This window comes from Erpetoichthys calabaricus, chromosome 10 (genome assembly GCF_900747795.2).
Source record: "Erpetoichthys calabaricus chromosome 10, fErpCal1.3, whole genome shotgun sequence".
NCBI classification, from domain to species: domain Eukaryota; kingdom Metazoa; phylum Chordata; class Cladistia; order Polypteriformes; family Polypteridae; genus Erpetoichthys; species Erpetoichthys calabaricus.
Genome location: NC_041403.2, coordinates 149,828,542 through 149,848,540, shown reverse-complemented (window position 1 = coordinate 149,848,540; position 19,999 = coordinate 149,828,542). Strand labels below are relative to the sequence as shown.

General features: G+C 38.9%; 1 protein-coding gene across 3 annotated transcripts in view; it reads right to left on the bottom strand.

Moving 5' to 3' along the window:
* The window catches only part of src (v-src avian sarcoma (Schmidt-Ruppin A-2) viral oncogene homolog), a 179,283-nt gene that overhangs the window by 14,253 nt on the left and 145,031 nt on the right, over window positions 1-19,999 (bottom strand). For all 3 annotated transcript variants that reach the window (XM_051932572.1, XM_028812089.2, XM_051932573.1), the window contains 5 exons: window positions 13,373-13,471; window positions 12,562-12,665; window positions 10,842-10,991; window positions 6,896-7,051; window positions 5,358-5,537 (listed from right to left, as the gene is read on the bottom strand). In XM_051932572.1, the coding sequence (XP_051788532.1) occupies window positions 5,358-5,537; window positions 6,896-7,051; window positions 10,842-10,991; window positions 12,562-12,665; window positions 13,373-13,471 (689 nt within the window). The remainder of the gene's footprint in view (window positions 1-5,357; window positions 5,538-6,895; window positions 7,052-10,841; window positions 10,992-12,561; window positions 12,666-13,372; window positions 13,472-19,999) is intronic.

The window sequence follows — 19,999 nt, the reverse complement described above, 5'->3', positions numbered from 1 at the left end:
AAAATATTTCCGGTTATTTTCGGGTCCCCCCTCGTATAAATGAAGGACCTGTGTGTGTGCGTGTGTATGGAGCAGTCCGCTCTGCTCACGCTCCACCACAGCCACAAGATGGTGTATGTATGTACTTTAAATTTTTTCGGCACTTGCTTGCACCCCACATCCCACTACGAAATGCCCGTGTGCATCAAACACCACCGCAGAACAATAACGTTGTGCTAATGACACAGATGAAGACACACAATGTCGAAACGAAGCAAACACCGCAGCTCAGCAACGTGCAACTGAAACACCTCAGCAACAGAGGGCAGTTGTTTTTCACTAAAAACCTTGTCTATCTGGGAGGTATTTTCTCGAGACACACATTAATAGGACTCATATGCCAGGGATACAGCTAAGATGTGATATCGTCAGGGTCTTCTCACAAAAGCCTGTGGGGCAGGCAGCAAGCACAGATGGTCCATGTCCTCTGCACTGGGTAGCTGACGCCTTTCCAAGTTCATGAACTGCTAGGGAGTCTTTGGGTTGTTTTTGTCCCGAAGACCACACGCCACTAATATACCATATTTGTGAAGAAATAACTTTGATTTGAAAAATATTGAACTTATTCTTTAAGTGAAAAAAAATGACATCAATACATAAAGGTGAGTGTGAGGGGCAGTCCAGATAGTGGCGAGAAATTGCAGCTGAAACGCACATCGATCTACGCCTGCATTCACATGCGTCATGATCAGTTGACCACATTACAATAATGCGGTGTAAATGCGTTGGTGATGGATCACATAGACCACATTTGGACTTGGTTAGAAACAGAGAGTGATAACATTTAACATGAGAGGAAATGCAAATGTGTTTTCTCTCCACATACAACAATCAAGTTAGCCAAAAAGACAAGAATAGTTGAGTGTTGGCAGCAGTCAGGAAAGCCACAGAAAAGTGGCCGGTCCTGACACCTGTGCAGCCTTAAAAAGTGAGCAGAGTAGCAGCATTAGCATGTGTGAGGTTGCAATAACATCTTTGGCATCATGCTAAAACACTAAAGCGTTTAATGGCAGTGTAGTATGTCACCTTTTATTCACTTCTTCTTGCTGGGTTACTGTGAGTGGCCAGTTTCCATTCTAACTACAGGTTAGAAGCTGTGGTGTGCTGTGCAGCATAGATAAATGTGAGCGGAGACCCGACATGCATTTTAATCCCAGTGTAAATGTAAATTATATACAAATACAACCAATGTATGAAATGCATGTTAAAGGGGTCCTTTGAGAAAACTAACGGCCATCAAGTGCATATGAAGAGCACCAAAACAAACTCCTATTTGGCACCCCCCTCATCAACTTCGTTCCTCTGTAAATTGTATTTCCTTTTCTGACCGTATCATTACCCTCTCCCCTTCTGTTACAAATCTGGGTGTCAAGTTAGACTCCCATCTGTCATTTGATACACATATCCATCACCTTTGTAAAATTGCATTCCTTCATCTCCGAAACATAACCAAACTCTGTCCCTACCTCTCCCTCTGTGATGCTGAAAAGCTAGTTCATGCCTTTCTCTCATCCAGACTGGACTATTGTAATGCACTCCTCATCGGGATACCCAACAGCCTTCAAAAGCTCCAACAAATTCAAAATAGTGTTGCAAGAATCCTGATCAGGGTGCGGAAGTATGAACACATTTCACCAATCCTTCGATCACTTCATTAGCTCCTTATCCATCTCCATATCGAATACAAACTCTGTTTGTTCACTCACCAGTGTATCCATGGAAATGCTCCACAATATCTTAAAGAACTCCTTATACTAAAATCCATTACAAGAAACCTCCGTTTTGCAAATACCCACCACCTTCGCCCCCCTGTGACCAAACTTCATACAATGGGTGACCGAGTCTTTGCAGCCACTGCTCCACAGCTCTGGAATGCCCTACCAGAGAGCCTGAGAACGCAGCAGATTGTGGGCTGTTTTAAAAAACAGTCAAAGACTTTTCTATTTAGGAAAGCTTATTAACAAGAATCCTACTAATTATTGTTGTTTTATCTGTTTTTATCTTGTCTTTGTTTAAACTTTTTATGTTGTACTTTGAGATTTACTGCTAATGTAAATTGCCACCTATAAATAAAATGCATTATTATTATTATTATTATTATTATTATTATATGTAATAAGTTTGGAATATTGATGAGGAAATCTGCTTGTAAATCTGGACCACAGGTTTTCAGTTTGACACCCGATATAGAAGGAGTACCACCACTGAATCAAACCACTGAGGAAGAAGAGTATACGTTTTTAATCTACTAATAACACTTCACATTTCTATAGTATTACTAGCTGATAACCCAGTGGCTTCGCTCACTGAGTGCAAGGGAAAAAAATAAAATGTAGTCTATAAGTTATTAAACAGTAAAACATTAACATTTAACATTTGGGGGTAAACTACATTTTAAAGGCGCTATAACACAACAGGTAAGTAGTACTAACAGCAGGTAAAATGTATTTGGATTATCTCTCGGCAGTAGGTCCCTTGTGAAAGGCGCTACACAACCGCTGTGGTATAGAAATTACATTTTCTATGTGATCGTCCAAATTTCTGCCTGACAACCTTGTACTACGTGCCTGTGATTTACTTATATAAAATAATTCATCACAAAAGGAACCTTGAATGTTGCGGGGTTTTAGTGACCCGAACTCACCTTAAGGGACAGTAAGTAGAAGTGCAGGTTAATTTACAAACACAGTCCTGCTTCGATGGCGCAGATTACACTCATTTGCAAAGATTTCCACTCTCCCAGGAGCCGACGGAGCACTTGAAGTGTCACAAACAGTGTGAGAAGAGAGGACGCTGCTCGAAACTGCGAAGCTCTCAACCCCGCGGAGCAGCCCGACATTCCGTGCCTCCCAGCATCCACTCTGTTCTCACGCACATTGTTCACAGCTCGCCGCAGTTAAAAAGTAGAAAGATGCAAAGCTGTTTTCCTCATCTCTTCTACTATCAAGTACTGCCAACTAAAAAAAAGTTACAATGTGGCAGTTTCCGCGACAGTCACGTGGACGAATAAATAAAACTTCTGTGTCAGAACGCGCCTGGCAGCAGACAGCTCAGCGCTGTAGTCCAGACAGGAGGGCTGGGATAGGACAACGCGGGGTGCACTTCTTGGTCATACGTAATTTCCACTTCATACGTAATTTCCGTTTCAAACGCGAAATTTTTTTTATTATTATATATACAGTGGTGTGAAAAACTATTTGCCCCCTTCCTGATTTCTTATTCTTTTGCATGTTTGTCACACAAAATTGTTCTGATCATCAAACACATTTAACCATTAGTCAAATATAACACAAGTAAACACAAAATGCAGTTTGTAAATGGTTGTTTTTATTATTTAGGGAGAAAAAAAAATCCAAACCTACATGGCACTGTGTGAAAAAGTAATTGCCCCCTGAACCTAATAACTGGTTGGGCCACCCTTAGCAGCAATAACTGCAATCAAGCGTTTGCGATAACTTGCAATGAGTCTTTTACAGCGCTCTGGAGGAATTCTGGCCCACTCATCTTTGCAAAATTGTTGTAATTCAGCTTTATTTGAGGGTTTTCTAGCATGAACCGCCTTTTTAAGGTCATGCCATAGCATCTCAATTGGATTCAGGTCAGGACTTTGACTAGGCCACTCCAAAGTCTTTATTTTGTTTTTCTTCAGCCATTCAGAGGTGGATTTGCTGGTGTGTTTTGGGTCATTGTCCTGTTGCAGCACCCAAGATCGCTTCAGCTTGAGTTGACGAACAGATGGCCGGACATTCTCCTTCAGGATTTTTTGGTAGACAGTAGAATTCATGGTTCCATCTATCACAGCAAGCCTTCCAGGTCCTGAAGCAGCAAAACAACCCCAGACCATCACACTACCACCACCATATTTTACTGTTGGTATGGTGTTCTTTTTCTGAAATGCTGTGTTCCTTTTACGCCAGATGTAACGGGACATTTGCCTTCCAAAAAGTTCAACTTTTGACTCATCAGTCCACAAGGTATTTTCCCAAAAGTCTTGGCAATCATTGAGATGTTTCTTAGCAAAATTGAGACGAGCCCTAATGTTCTTTTTGCTTAACAGTGGTTTGCGTCTTGGAAATCTGCCATGCAGGCCGTTTTTGCCCAGTCTCTTTCTTATGGTGGAGTCGTGAACACTGACCTTAATTGAGGCAAGTGAGGCCTGCAGTTCTTTAGATGTTGTCCTGGGGTCTTTTGTGACCTCTCGGATGAGTCGTCTCTGCGCTCTTGGGGTAATTTTGGTCGGCTGGCCACTCCTGGGAAGGTTCACCACTGTTCCATGTTTTTGCCATTTGTGGATAATGGCTCTCACTGTGGTTCGCTGGAGTCCCAAAGCTTTAGAAATGGCTTTATAACCTTTACCAGACTGATAGATCTCAATTGCTTCTGTTCTCATTTGTTCCTGAATTTCTTTGGATCTTGGCATGATGTCTAGCTTTTGAGGTGCTTTTGGTCTACTTCTCTGTGTCAGGCAGCTCCTATTTAAGTGATTTCTTGATTGAAACAGGTGTGGCAGTAATCAGGCCTGGGGGTGGCTACGGAAATTGAACTCAGGTGTGATACACCACAGTTAGGTTATTTTTTAACAAGGGGGCAATTACTTTTTCACACAGGGCCATGTAGGTTTGGATTTTTTTTCTCCCTAAATAATAAACACCATCATTTAAAAACTGCATTTTGTGTTTACTTGTGTTATATTTGACTAATGGTTAAATGTGTTTGATGATCAGAAACATTTTGTGTGACAAACATGCAAAAGAATAAGAAATCAGGAAGGGGGCAAAAAGTTTTTCACACCACTGTATATATATATATATATATATATATATATATGCGCTTAAACCTTGACCAAGTCATTAAACAGACTTGTATTAAACATACGGCCACAAGATGTTGGCCCTAACAGGTTAGAATCTAAAGGGTCCCAAAACTAATGGAGCTGATTTAAGACTTAGTGGAGCCCCTCAGTTAGTGGTCATGGATGTAAAATCTTTGCAAGCAGTCATTTGTAACGAGTTTAGAGAAGGGTGTCTGGTATTTGTGGGTGCATCCTGCACTACCAGATGGCTCCAGAAAAGGACTCAAAGGTTGACAAAAAAAAATCTACCAAATCTTCAGTAGATGGAAGAAATCAAGAATAGCTAGGTCTTGGTATGTTCTATATTGAGGTCTCTGGGTTCATTTTAAAACAATAATCAAATCAAGACATTACAAACCAGTAAACGCTGGAGCTACTCAGGGAGTTAAAAACCTCACACAAACAACCAGGACGGTTACACTGCTAAAGTTATTATTATTATTTTTAAATTGTAAACATCTCTGACCTTGGCTCATGTACTCTGTGACAATATAAATGGGCTCCTCAGAGACGACAGCATAAAGCTGAACAAGCTTCTCATGACGAAGCTTCTTCATCACTTGGGCTTCTTGGAGAAAAGCCTCCGGTGACATAGTGCCAGGCTTTAGAGTCTTGATGGCTACACGCGTTGTTCCATTCCAGGTCCCTATGTGTATATAAAAAAAAAAAAATTAAATTAAAATAATTATTACAATGCCTTTTCTTGGTGACAGAGGTAATATCTGTTTGTGCAATAACTGCACAAAGTTTCTAAGGAAACTGCTATGAAGACCTACTACCACATAAAACTGTCAACATACTAGCTGTGCTACCCAAAATCTAAGTAATCAACAAAACCTCATTGTTAATGTTTGCCACGCACCATCTATTGAAATGTATTTTGCAATGCATGTCGTAATAAAATTAATTGCATACATCATTCCAACAGATGGCACATCACAAACATTTATAGTTCTAAAACTAGCAATAAAATCTGTTGTAATGGCAAATGCAATGCAAATATCTCCATCATATACCATTTGGTATGGGATTTGTAAAAGCGGTCCTTGTGATTTGTGATGCACCATCTATTGGAATGCCAAATGCACTGCACATTATTGCTACAAAATGTTTGGGATGTGCTATCTGTTGGATTGACAGAGACATAGCAACCGGGAGGACACACAAATACATAGAGACTTAGCCTTCTATTAAGGTGGACATTTTCTCTTATAATTTTTAAATAAACATGCAAGACTTGTGTCAAGAAATCACAGCAAACTCTGTCAATCCTTTATTTTTGTCTCAATATTACTAAGAATTTAGACAACTCATGCTAGTACTCCTGAAGAGGTTTTCCGCAATACGTAACCTAAGATTATGCCTTTATTGAGCAACCCCAACTAGTTTTGAAAACACAGCCATCATTTCTAATGACCCTCTTCTTGGCCATTGACGCCATTTATGACAGCCTTATATAAAATCATTGTTCTCTGAGACAGTATTAACCAACAACTGACTACAATGACAAAATTGGACAAAGACTCCCTCACAATATAAACACTGCACGTGACTTGTAGTGAAATTCAAACAAATATCTGATTGACATGAAGAGCTGTATGAATTACTATTTTAGGTCATTCATTGCTTTTCAACTGATTAAATCTGAAGTTGAACTGAGGTGTTCCAAAACCTTTGAAAGGTAGAGTAAATGAAGTTTAAATCTGAAAATCATGGAAAGTCGTGCAATCTGTTTGTCACTTTCATACTTTTATAACAAAAATACAAGAATAGCATAGTTGCTATCCAGAAAATGCAGTAACAGGCACTGTGCTTAAGTAATATACTCAATGTATTTGATAAAGAGTACATGACTATGTTATTAAAATATCTACTGTTCATTAATATCTTAATTTCCCAGATTTTGTACTATGTCGATCAGTTTGACATCTTAACTTCCAAACTTCCTACACTGGAGATTATACATTTCATAGCTCAAAAACTATTCTGGGTGGCATGTCTTACCCATCCACACTTCTCCAAAGCATCCTTGCCCCAACTTGACTTCGAGACGCAATGACTCCCTCGGAATCTCCCAAGCGTCTTTGGCCAATCCCTGCGTCTGAGGCTTTAGTGTAGGGCATCCATCTGTCAAACAATGACAGAGACCATCTGCATGTTCTAAAAGAAGAGACAAAAAATGGAGAGATTAGATAAACGAAGCATAGGGCACCTCCTGCAGCTGAACCACAGCTAAAGGAATCTTAATTATCAAATATGACAAAAAACTGACAGATTACACAAACAAAGTCTGCACTGCCGGACTGCAGCCAAAGGAAGCTGAACTACCACGAATGGATTAGTGGTGTGGTAGCTCTTCCTGCACCCACCTTTACTGATGTTGCTGTTCAATGAGTTAAACAACTGGTGGCAGTTTTCTGTGTGAATACAGAGAAGGAGTGAAGACATTCAACATGTTGCAGAATAAATGCCAGCACTGCCACACACACCATGTGAGAAGGTAAAAGGACCGCTGAGAAGACTGTGAGGAGACCAAGTGATTCACTGAGAGGCCTTGAACAAGTCAGTTACCTTGCCTGTAGTTTGACTGAAAGCTTTTATAGTTGAAACAATTTGATTTTATTTATTTTTTTAACCTGTAAAAAGCCTTGATAGGATACTAGTTTCTAATCTTGCAACATTTTCCTAAAACAACCCTTAAATTTCCAGTGCACAAAACTGCAGCACTATAGAGAAGTATAACATAAAGCAGCATTTATTTGTGATGAGTAAGTTCTTCATGTTTCTTAGCAAAGAATGCTGACATTTTCACTGAACATGATGGGAACTGCCAGCGCACAGTCAAATCTGACCTCGAGAAACACCTTAGGCTGCAGTGCACAATACTGAGGCGGTATATAAAAATGAAGATCATGGTTGATATTTTCTTATCTCGTCAGTACTTCAGCTTTGTAAAATAAAAGCACATGGGGAAGATGTGCATAATAAAGATTGTGATCTTTCAGCCTTTGATGCTTCTGAGCAGGATGCACTAATCTTTATTTTCTGGTCAATGTTTCATACAATGGGTTTAAAAAAATCCTTTTACTTTATTTAGCTTTATACTTTTGGTGTTTGGGGCACCCATCTGTTGAATCATTCATTCATTCATAGATAGATAGATAGATAGATCTACCTGTAAGGCACTATATAATAGATAGATAGATAGATCTACCTGTAAGGCACTATATGATAGATAGATAGATAGATAGATAGATAGATAGATAGATAGATAGATAGATAGATATGAAAGGCACTATATAATAGATAGATAGATATGAAAGGCACTATATAATAGATAGATAGATAGATAGATATGAAAGGCACTATATAATAGATAGATAGATAGATAGATATGAAAGGCACTATATAATAGATAGATAGATAGATAGATATGAAAGGCACTATATAATAGATAGATAGATAGATAGATAGATAGATAGATAGATAGATAGATAGATAGATAGATAGATAGATAGATAGATAGATACTTTATTAATCCCAAGGGGAAATTCACATACTCCAGCAAGTTGGTAGTTTCTATGTCAAATAAAAGACTTTTGTTTTCATATTTACTCTACATTTACAGTAAATATCGACTTCCAGACTTTTACATATATAAGCACCCCTGAACATGATTTGACTACTTTCAGTGTGACCTCTGTACATGTATGGTGGTAGCCAACCAAATTTAGGTCTATCAGCTTGCAAGTCCACGGACAAAATAACTGAGAAGCAAACAAGTTTGGATGAAATCTGGCACCATTATTAGCAACGTAAATGCCTTCCACATGGGAGTGGACATAATAGCTTAAAATCAATATAATAAATAAAAACAAAATCAGGCGGTTTCACCAGATACCAGGACAATATATTTGTATAAACTTTTCAGACTCAAACTTATTTAAAAAAATAAACGTATTACTGAATAACGAAATTAACAGATGCCTCTAAAGTCCATTTCACATACACAACTGTTCTTGTGATTTTCAGTTGTAGGCTTATTTACATGATCTTAGGGAGTCATGTTGCAACTGTTGGTGCAGCACCATCACATCACACTAGACACTAACCATTAATTTTCTTTCTATGGGTTTCTAAGGTGGTGTCCTGTGACACTGACAGCTGTCCAAATTACTCTGCAGCCATGTTTGCTTTTGGAGGAGATGTGGATGACCCAACAATTATTTTGATCCGATGCATCAAATCTCCTAGGAAGGTGTATCATATCAATAATGAATAACTGAAATAAAGAGTAATTGACTAAATAATAAAACACTATTGACTGAAAGTGTCCTGTCCTGCAGAGCAATTTGATTGGCCAGTTTTGGCTCTGGCGCGATTGGCCAGTTTTGGCTCTTAAATAATAAAACACTATTGTCTGTATGTGTCCTGTCCTGCGTAGCAATTTGATTGGTCAGTTTGGCTCTGGCGCGATTGGCCAGTTTTGGCACTGGTGAAGCATTCAAAAGAGGAAGTGTGAGTGTGAGACACACAAGGAGGAATAAAGATGTAGGAGGTACGCCAAGAGTCGCCTTTAAAGACAAGAAATATAAAAGTGGATAGACGAGGTGCCTCAAAATGTCAGAGTCTGAGCAGCAGGCTTTATGGGAATGCACTTAAAAGAAGGAGTGCCGCTCAAGACACTGTATCCTCAGATACAGAGGAAAGGTGCTGAAGGTACAACACAGGGTAAGCCTCATCAGATATTTTAAAATGCATTCTATTACCTGTCTTTGCCAGGTATCTTAGCTAGCTAATATTAATAACCATAAAAATAATGACTAATGAATGACATTTACAATCTGTAGAATGCTTGGGAAGGGTTGGAATTGGCTAGCAACATTTGGGAAGCCTTTTGGCCTTGGAAGATCTGAAGTTTGGTTGTCTTCTCCTCCCTAGTCATCTGACCACAGCTTGGGACTCTGACTTTTTGCCAATATAACTATTATACAGTTTACAGTAATTTAAGTTATGCAAAACTGTTAGGAACTCATTCATTTTTACTGTATTTAATTATTTGTATTGTCTTATTTTATTTATTTGTATGTATATATCTGTAATCTGTGTAATTGTAATTTCTTCCTTTTACTTTCCTTTGAGCTACACTCTATGGCATGTAAATGTGTTATATGCTTAAATGATGTTGATTTTGTGACATATTGGTTTGCTACTTGGCACTTTTCACCTCCATTATGTGACCTTTACGCTGTCCACAACCACCCTTTGATTAACTCAACTTGACTACAACATTCCCCTGTTGCTATTAAATGTAAATATTAGTCTGTTTAGACCTATCATGTTTCTAGTTCTACTTAAACAGCAGCATAATTAGGGAAGAATGTAAGTAAACAAGATAAAAATCATATATTTTACCCCATGTAATGAAATACTGCTTACTACTTTACTATTTAAACAAAATTCCAGCTTTACATACGGTAGGAAAAAGTCACATGCTGGAAATACCATATTTCGTGACCTATTTCATCCATCTAATCTGGACAACATTGAACTTTTCAAATGTAAAGACATGCTTTAAAGCTGCATTTCATCATGTCGTAAAATTCTTCTGTGGTAAAACTTTCAGCCTTGTGGAGACTCTAAACAATAAATCTCAACAGTTCATTTTCCAGTGATTAAGTTTCACATTTCTGTAAAAGACATTACACAGCAGTCTACGTGAACCAGGCTTGCCAAATGGAATATATTCTTTTAACTGTCATTAAACACTGATTTATATACGGAACGCTGGATGTCTGTCTGCATATCACTCACTTTGGACAATGATAAATGTCAATGTTAAGAAAAAGGTGGCCCAAAGTGAGTGAATTTGGAATGAGTCCTTCCACTGGGCAGTCCCTGTTGTTCTTGTACATATTCAGCTCGTCAAAGCTTCCCCCTCGGTACTTACTGCGGTAGTAGGTCACGAGCTGCTGGAGGTTATTGAACTGCGTGCGAGATGTAATGTAAAATCCACCACTGTCCAGTTTGCGGATTTTGTAATGTTTCACATTGAGTCCTCTTGTGCTATCATAGTCAAGGACAGAGAGACAGTAGGCACCTGGGCAAGACAGAAGAAAGAAAATGTGAAAAACTGGATGACGGAGCAACATAATCCAAGGAAAGAAAGATTCCATGTGTGACTCTAAATATTAACAGTAACACCAAAAGCAATGATCATGAAGACAGAGATAATAATAATAATAATCAAAATAAAAAGTATTTGCTTTGAGCAAGATATTTTCCCCAAACTAATGATAAAAAAACACTATGCTGTAGAAGTACAGGTTGCCTGTGGTTAGGCCACTTTCTACACTGGAAAGATTATTTTATATACATATTGTGTATAAATGTGACTGCGTAAATACATACACATATATGTGTAAACATATTATTTATATACTTTAAATCAATATACTGCAGTGGGCTGGGGTCCTGCCTGAGGTTTGTTTCCTGCCTTGCGCCCTATGTCGGCTGGGATGGGCTCCGACAGACCCCCATGACCCTGTGGTTAGGATATAGAGGGTTGGATAATGGATGGATGGATGGATAAATCAATATAAAGTATTAATTATGTGCAGACAACTGATGGAAATACAGCTTTCACTAATGGATCAATCCCATGGCCTAAATAAAAAAAAAATGTAACCTCGGTGAAAAGTTAACTTAATCATGAAAAAAGTTATAGAGACCCACAATAATGTTTTTCACATTAAATATCCAATTATATTTGATTTTTCTTTTATTCTCTGTTCAGTGCTCCGTCCATAACAGGCAAAGTTTTCTATTCTTTTATTAGATGACTATTACCAATAACAGACAAACCTTTCTCTCTTTTATTGTTACCAAAATACCCATTTCATTATATTTGTATTAATTCTAAGAAGTTAGTTTTTCACTGGAAGTTACCAAAGTTTCCAATAACACCACAAATGCAGGAGGTGAAACACAGTGCAGTTTCAAATGTCAGTTTCATTATTCTAAAGGATGGGCAATATGATAAAGAGGTGATGTTGCGGAACAAATTTTTGGTTGTGTAATTGTCACACAAGTACAGCTTAAAAAAAAAAAAAAAACATTAAAGATTGTACACAATTATTATCATCATCCCAGCCCTTAAAGTACATATACTGTAACAGTTAATGAACAGTGCCCATATTGAGTGATGCCTGGAAAGCTGAAATGGCATTGGGAGTTCAATTTTGCTGTTTAAACTTGTTTATAAAATGGTCAGTTAGGGAATGCTGCATTTTCTCTCCTCTGATGTGTATCTTTAAAGCATTTCATTCTTTTTAATAACATTATTTTTAAGGACAAGTGAAAATAATTTGCTAGCAATTCCTAAAAGATAATTGCTCCTACCATATCGTCAAGTTTACCCACTTAAACCGATCCATCATAAGCACTGAGAGGAAAATAAAAAAACAATCACTAAACTGGCAGCATTGTGGCAGCACTTCAGACACGGATTAGCTCCAGAGTGGGTTGCATTTTTAAATGTCGTTCTCCCAGTAGCCCTGCAGCTGCTGTTTACATTGACTGGCTATTCTGAAACAGCTTCCACTTCAATGATATGTGCACCACGATGGGTGGAATTGACACTGAAGTGGCGTTAATACCTTTGACCTTACCTTTAGTAGTTTCACTCTCTCGGACTAGGAAAGTGCCTCTCCGGTTTTCCACATTAAGAAGTAACCTCTCTGACTCCCGACGTGTAATTTTCCCAAAGTACCATCTAAATAAAAGAATAAGACACATTTCTTTTTTTATACTATGAACAAGTAGAAATTGTAATAGTAATCGATAGTAATCACACCACTAGGCCAGGTAAAACTGAAAGTTTCTTAATAGGTACATTTTTAATATAAAGAGTAGTCCAGTCAGGTACATTAACTTTTTCAAGGTGGGTGTCGACTTATAATGACATATAATAGTGTCTTCACACAGCTGCCGGCCGCTACACAAACGAATTCAGCACTACGATCAGCTGATACAGGTACATCAACTTCATTTTAGATCTCCAGATCACTCGCATCAAAATCAGAGAGTGTGATAAGTCAGACTCTGATTCAGCAATAATATGCAAAACGTCATCTACGGAGTATCTCGCTTTGCTCTCTCCCTTTAGTCCCAGTGGCTGGCATCTGCGTGAAGACAGCTCCGGCGGCCAGCAGTTGCTCTACTACACATTTCTGCTGGCTGTCGAAAAAATATTTAGCTCTCAAAAAATTTAATTAAATATATAAATTAATATCGTGGAAACACATTTATAAAAGGTCATCCTTGTTTCCACTAAAGATAACAAAATGTAAACTCTAGCTACTTTATGGACTTTCTACTACTAAAGCTGATCACTCCCTCTCCTGGTCCCACCTCCACAACATTTTAATGTAGATGTAAAATATATATTTATATATATATATATATATATATTATATTTACTCTTCTGCTTGGATGGAGTCAGAAGGCGCTACATAATTACTAGGAATGTAGCCTGTGTTTCCAGTCGTCAGGGATCGAGCCAACCACCAATCACCTTCCCTGAAAAAAGTCAAATACAGAAATAAAATTTAGTGAGTGCCAAGTCAAATGTAAAGAAATATGTTGCCTTCATCTTCACTTTTGAACATGGTAAACCAAGAAAAACAAAAAAACTTGTGATACTTTAAACATAACATAATTCAAAAATGCACAAGTTTTTTTTATCCAAGCAATCAAAAAGTTTCTATACATTGTGCTTGCCCACTTGTAAACGCCAATATGTGTTCCCCATTACAGTTTTTCCTGAGTATTGATTTTATATGCAATTATTCACTCCTGTAGTCTCCAACCTACACATCTTTATCCAAAAATCAGTCCAGACCACAAGTCTTGATTTGTTCATACAAAGGAGGAGGACTTCACCTGTAATTCATTTATGTGCATGGGGATATTTGTAAAGGGGATCGATACTTGATTGTGCAAGTGCCTACTTATCGTATTGTGGATGTGATGTGTGGTTTGATGGAAAAATGTATTTTTGGCTAAGCATCTGTGAAAGGAAATTTGTTCTTGAATGAACACATGCACATACGACTGGGGAGGGCTGTGCTTGTTCTGTTAGAATAATTAAGATTGGGATGCCACCCGGGACATCAACTCTGGACTTTAAAAGCAAACACACACTTTCCAAAATAAAAAAAAAAAATTATAAAATGACCTTAACATAAAGGAATAAGGAAGGATTGCTATTACTGTGTGATATTTGGCAAAAATATGGTACGAATATTACATAGATGTGACACATGCATATCAAATTATAAAAGACTGTTACACTCTGGAAATTTACTTTGTGCTAACAGTGAAGTCAGCTGCAGCCCGGTGTGTCCTTCAGGTTTCAAAGATGCAAATCAGCATTTATTTATTTATTATATAATAAATATACCGCCTGGCCAAAAAAAAAGTCGCCACCTGGATTTAACTAAGCAAATAGGCACGAGCCTCCTATTGGATAATTACTGCATGGGCGATTATTTTTCAGCTGGCAATAAGTTAATTTACCTCAACTGGTGCAATGACTTGCTTCTCGTTTCTTAAACAACCATGTCGAAAGACACATCTCGTGGTTGTGGAAAAGATGTTAGTCTGTTTGAGAAGGGTCAAATCACTGGCATGCATCAAGCAGAGAAAACATCTAAGGAGATTGCAGAAACTACTAAAATTGGGTTAAGAACTGTCCAACGCATTATTAAAAACTGGAAGGATAGTGGGGACCCATCGTCTTCGAGGAAGAAATGTGGCCGGAAAAAAATCCTGTGATCGTGATCGGCGATCACTTAAACGTTTGGTGAAATCAAATCGAAGAAAAACAACAGTAGAACTCAGGTCTATGTTTAATAGTGAAAGTAAGAGCATTTCCACTCGCACAATGCGAAGGGAACTCAAGGGATTGGGACTGAACAGCTGTGTAGCCGTAAGAAAACCACTGATCAGTGAGGCAAACCAGAAAAAAAGGCTTCAATTTGCTAGGGAGCATAAAGATTGGACTCTGGAGCAATGGAAAAAGGTCATGTGGTCTGATGAGTCAAGATTTACACCTGTTCCAGAGTGATGGGCGCATCAGGGTAAGATGAGAGGCAGATGAAGTGATGCACCCATCATGCCTCATCAATGCAAGATCTTGGTGAAAAATTAATGCAACACTGGATGAAACTAAATTTTGTGACATTGCAGAAGCTTATCGAAACAATGCCACAGCGAATGCGTGCCGTAATCAAAGCTAAAGGCGGTCCAACGAAAAATGAGTGTGTGACCTTTTTTTTTAGTGGTGACTTTTTTTTTGGCCAGGCAGTGTATACATATATATATATATATAAAAATCCTAAGCCTAAAAGTGCAACAATTTTGTGCAACGATTTCATGTCACATTATTTGCCACGCTTTAAATCGGCTTACTTTAAAACCTACATATATATGTTTGGTATCATTCTTCTCAGAATTTATCGAGCTTGAATGTGATGTTGTTAGATTTTCAGATTCTTATTACATTTTTAAATTAGAAACTAAAATATCAAGAAAGTAGTGGGGCGGCCTACTAGGCTGCAACTGGGGGTTGGGCACCAAAGGTGCCGGGGGGGCTTGAACTTAAATACAATCGCTTTCTCTAACAGAGCGGCTCAGTTGTGGGATAGATGGGGGCCCAGTGTCCACCCCCGAGTTTGGCGAGTGAAGTGAGCAGATCCTCCTAGTACTGTATGTATGTATGTGTGTATATATATATATATATATACACACATACACAAGACATTAAGCCTGTTACAATAACGGGCACTAGACAGTAGTGCATAAACATTAGTAGGAACAGTCTATATTAAATGGCAAGGGACTGTCTATTTTCTGTTACAGTAATCCTGGCTTGTATGTGAATTTCCCCTTGGAATTAATAAAGTATCTATCTATCTATCTATCTATGTGGATGTAATATGCGTCACTGTATTGTGTGCCTTTAATTTTCTCTCGCAGTAATACGTCTCTCCAGCAAGTACTGTGCAGTTCCCCAGCAAGTATTTTAATCTGTGCTGGCGTGCAGCTGATTATTGTATGTGTGGCGTCTCCCCAGCAATGGATTTTATGTGCACGAAAATAAATCTACTTTTAAAAGTCATCCTATTGTAATATCATGAAAATTCATATATTTAGGAAAACCCCTTCAACGGCTGACACTTTACCGGGCCAAGTTTGTTAATCGCAAATCTGACCTCCTCAGAGTGAACACTTGCACAACAACAAACACTAATCCCATCTTTTGGGGAAGCTGGTCTCTGCGTTTCAGTACCCAATTGGATTTTTCGTGCCTTATATTTTAGGTCGTACTTCATTTACCGAAATCTGATTGGATCGGCCACGCGATATTTTATAGGCCCCGCCCTCTCTGTCTTGTGTGATGCATCAGGCGGCCTTTGAAGCATCGCACCATGACCCGCGCATGCGCACTTCACCAGAAGACACACACGGACACACACAGGGGTTTTATTAATGAGGATATATTTTTTATATATATATATATATATATATATATATATATATATATAAAGCAAATATAATGCTACATCACTAACCTGTTTTACCAGTATTACATTTTAAATGACACCTCTCTGTTGAAATTATGAAATTCTTGTTCAAATTGTAGTATGAACCATTTCGGCCCTGGATTTTCTGGTTTTATGGGAAAAATTATTTAATGCGATATTCTACCTTTGAGGTGTCTAGGAAGCTGAATAATGAAAAAAAAAAAAATCATCACTATTACTATCCAATAGCTGCCAAATACTTCAATGTTCTTGAGGAAATATAATCGAAAGTGGTAGGCACAGTCCGGAAGCGTCCATTTTCACTTTCGTGTTTCACGGACTGTATGCCAGTCTCTCCAGTCCGCCCTAATAGTAGCACACCCGGTTCCAACAGCTGCAAATGTACCTGTGCTTTACAAAAATGGCTGGATATATATGTACTATTAATAAGATGTCAGGGCCGAAAGGGTTAAGGGCTGAGCCACCATATATTTAAAAAAAACTATCCTGAATTTCTTTAAAATGTAATGCCAGAAAGGATGAGACACAATGGAATCACTAATGAGTGATCCAGAATTAGATAACTTCACAAACCAACTGAAGTAATGGATGCTGACTTTCATGGTGGCACAGAGTAGGATGCTCAATGGAGAGGCCAAGTGGCATACACCAGATGTGCTCAGATGTACCTCTTTCCAAAGACCAAGGGTCCTACAGGTTGATTTTCTGAAACAATTGGAATTGTAGTATTCTGTCCTCTCTTGTCATCTGGCATTAAGTTGGTTTTACTTCTATTTACTTTAGGTAACAATATAATTTTCTTATATACCAATTACAAGATGCTTTAAGACTGTGAAAGAAACGGTCCAAAAACTTAATGTCATTACAATGGCAGAGTTTATCCTGAAAGGACACTAGTCCATCACAGGGCACGCTGATGGACAAACACCCACACTAGATTAATATTTACGCCTGTATGCATGTGCACAAAAGCTCACTGCCCCTTAATTTGTCAAAATGACACATTATAAAAGAAGATCAGATCAGCAAGTATGAACACAAAGATGTTTCAACAGATTCTGGAAGTTTGTCTTCGATGCGGTGAAGCTCTTCCTGCTTGCAATATGACGTATGAATCTCAAACTTGCTTTTGCTTCAGCTTCTCTACAGCATAAATGAAACCGAGAAGTGAAGAGTCAAAGATAGGCAGGTACAAAAGTCCAGTATCATGGAAGATGACCAATCAGTGCCCCCAGGTCAGAATTTTCATTGAGTTTCAGCTTATCGTCATTACCCTCCCTGACCCCTACAGTCACGGTAAATCAGTGTGAACAGGACATTCCTATCAGACTTTACCCTGATGTATTTGAAGGGAGTCCCACCAACTCAAAAAACCTGCCAATCCGGCACAAGACAGTTGAGAAAAATAATTAATGTGCAAGTGAGTGTCCATAAATGTTGGTTCTTGGCAGGAAAAGCTTTGGTGCAGCATTAGGATCAATGCTTAGACCAATTCAGGACCAGATACCATTTTGTTGCATGCACACTGACCCCCATTCCCCAATCCAGTTTCTCATACTGGGTCAATCTAGGGTTACCAATGAAAACCATACATAAATCACTGGGATCTGGATTCTGGAATGAAACCAGGAGAATGAGAAAACCTACAAGGAGAACCAGCAAACTCCACAAAGAGATAGAGGTTGAGCGGGCCTCAAAACTCTCACCTCAGAACATGCCATGCCACCCCAGTCCCCAGGGCTTCATACACTAATAAAGAATTTCACAGGGAAAGAAAATAATAAACTGCCAAACTGTACCACAAACCCATTTTTAGATCTCCAGCTGTTTTCTACAGGAAACCCCTTTTTATGGTTGACCTCAGTCACTTCCTGATTTTGGGGAAAGATTTATTCTATGAAACATTCTTCGGAACTGTAAAACTTAACATTTTAAGTAACAGAAACAGCTTTATAAATTTCCTGAGTTCGCTTCCCGGGTCCTCCCTGCGTGGAGTTTGCATGTTCTCCCCGTGTCTGCGTGGGTTTCCTCCAGGTGCTCCGGTTTCCTCCCACAGTCCAAAGACATGCAGGTTAGGTGCATTGGAGGTCCTAAATGGTGCTTGGTTTGTGGGTGTGTGCGCCCTGCGGTGGGCTGGCTCCCTGCCCAGGGTTTGTTTCCTGCCGTGCGCCCTGTGTTGGCTGGGACTGGCTCCAGCAGAACCCCCCGTGACCCTGTGTTAGGATATAGCGGGTTGCATAAAGGATGGATGGACGGATGTACTAAGTAGTTATGTGGGAAATGTGTAGTTAATTTTTTTGAAGTTGTTAATTTTCATTCTGCTTTTCTAGGTTTTCTGGTTATTTAATTGATTATTTACTATGCAGGTTATTATTTACATGCAGGTTAGGTGCATTGGTGATTCTAAATTGTCCCTAGTGTGTGCTTGGTGTGTGGGTGTGTGTGTGCCCTGCGGTGGGCTGGCACCCTGCCCGGGGTTTGTTCCTGCCCTGTGCCCTGTGTTGGCTGGGATTGGCTCCAGCAGACCCCCTGACCTTGTAGTTAGGATATAGCGGATTGGAAAATGACTGACTGACTGCTGACATTCTTAATGACACCTTATCATTTATCAGAGGGTGCTGGGCGGTCTCATGGTCTCGAACCCTTGCAGATTTTAATTTTTTTTCTCCAGCCGCCTGGAGTTTTTTTAGTTTTTTCTGTCCTCCCTGGCCATCAGACCTCACTCTTATTCTATGTTAATTAGTGTTCTCTTATTTTAGTTCTTACTTTGTCTTTTTTTTCTTTTCTTCATCATGTAAAGCACTTTGAGCTACATTATTTGCATGACAATGTGCTATATAAATAAATGTTATCTCTGTAGAAATTATGAAATTGTTGATTTTCTGTAGCTGAAAAGTACCCGTTATAAACTGCAGTAGTAAACTAAATCTTTAGTCCCATTTTATTGTACTTCTCATTTTTTTTCATGAGATATACCCAGCTCCAATTTGTTTCAAACTTTGCCCTTGTAGGGAAGGGGCAATAAGGCTAAGAGAGAGCCGGTGCGGTGTTATATGATACTCTCCCTTTTGTAGTAGAAGTCAAGAGGCCTGCTTGCTCAGTTGAGTGAGGGAAACTTCCTTTAGTGAAAATGAACAGCTTTCTACTCCTTTTTTTTAAAGGAGCTCAATTCACATTCAGCGCCTCCTTGAGAGCGCGTAAAATTGAGCGAAGAGAAACTCCGACCGTTTTCTTGAGGGCTCATCAAGGATTACTCGGGGGAGTAAGGCTGAGAAGGAGCGCCTGTGCTGTGTAATACGATGCCCTCCGAGCTGGAGGAGAAGTTGAGAGGCCTGCTTGGTTAATTGAGCGAAAGAAATTCCCTTTAGCAAAGCTGGATAACTTTTCAATCCTTATTCAGAGATGTTCGGTTAACAGTCACCACCTCTGAGTGGGAACGTGAAATTGAAAGAGTTAAAACTGAGTAAGTCCACGAGGGATCGTCCAAAATTGTTCAGGG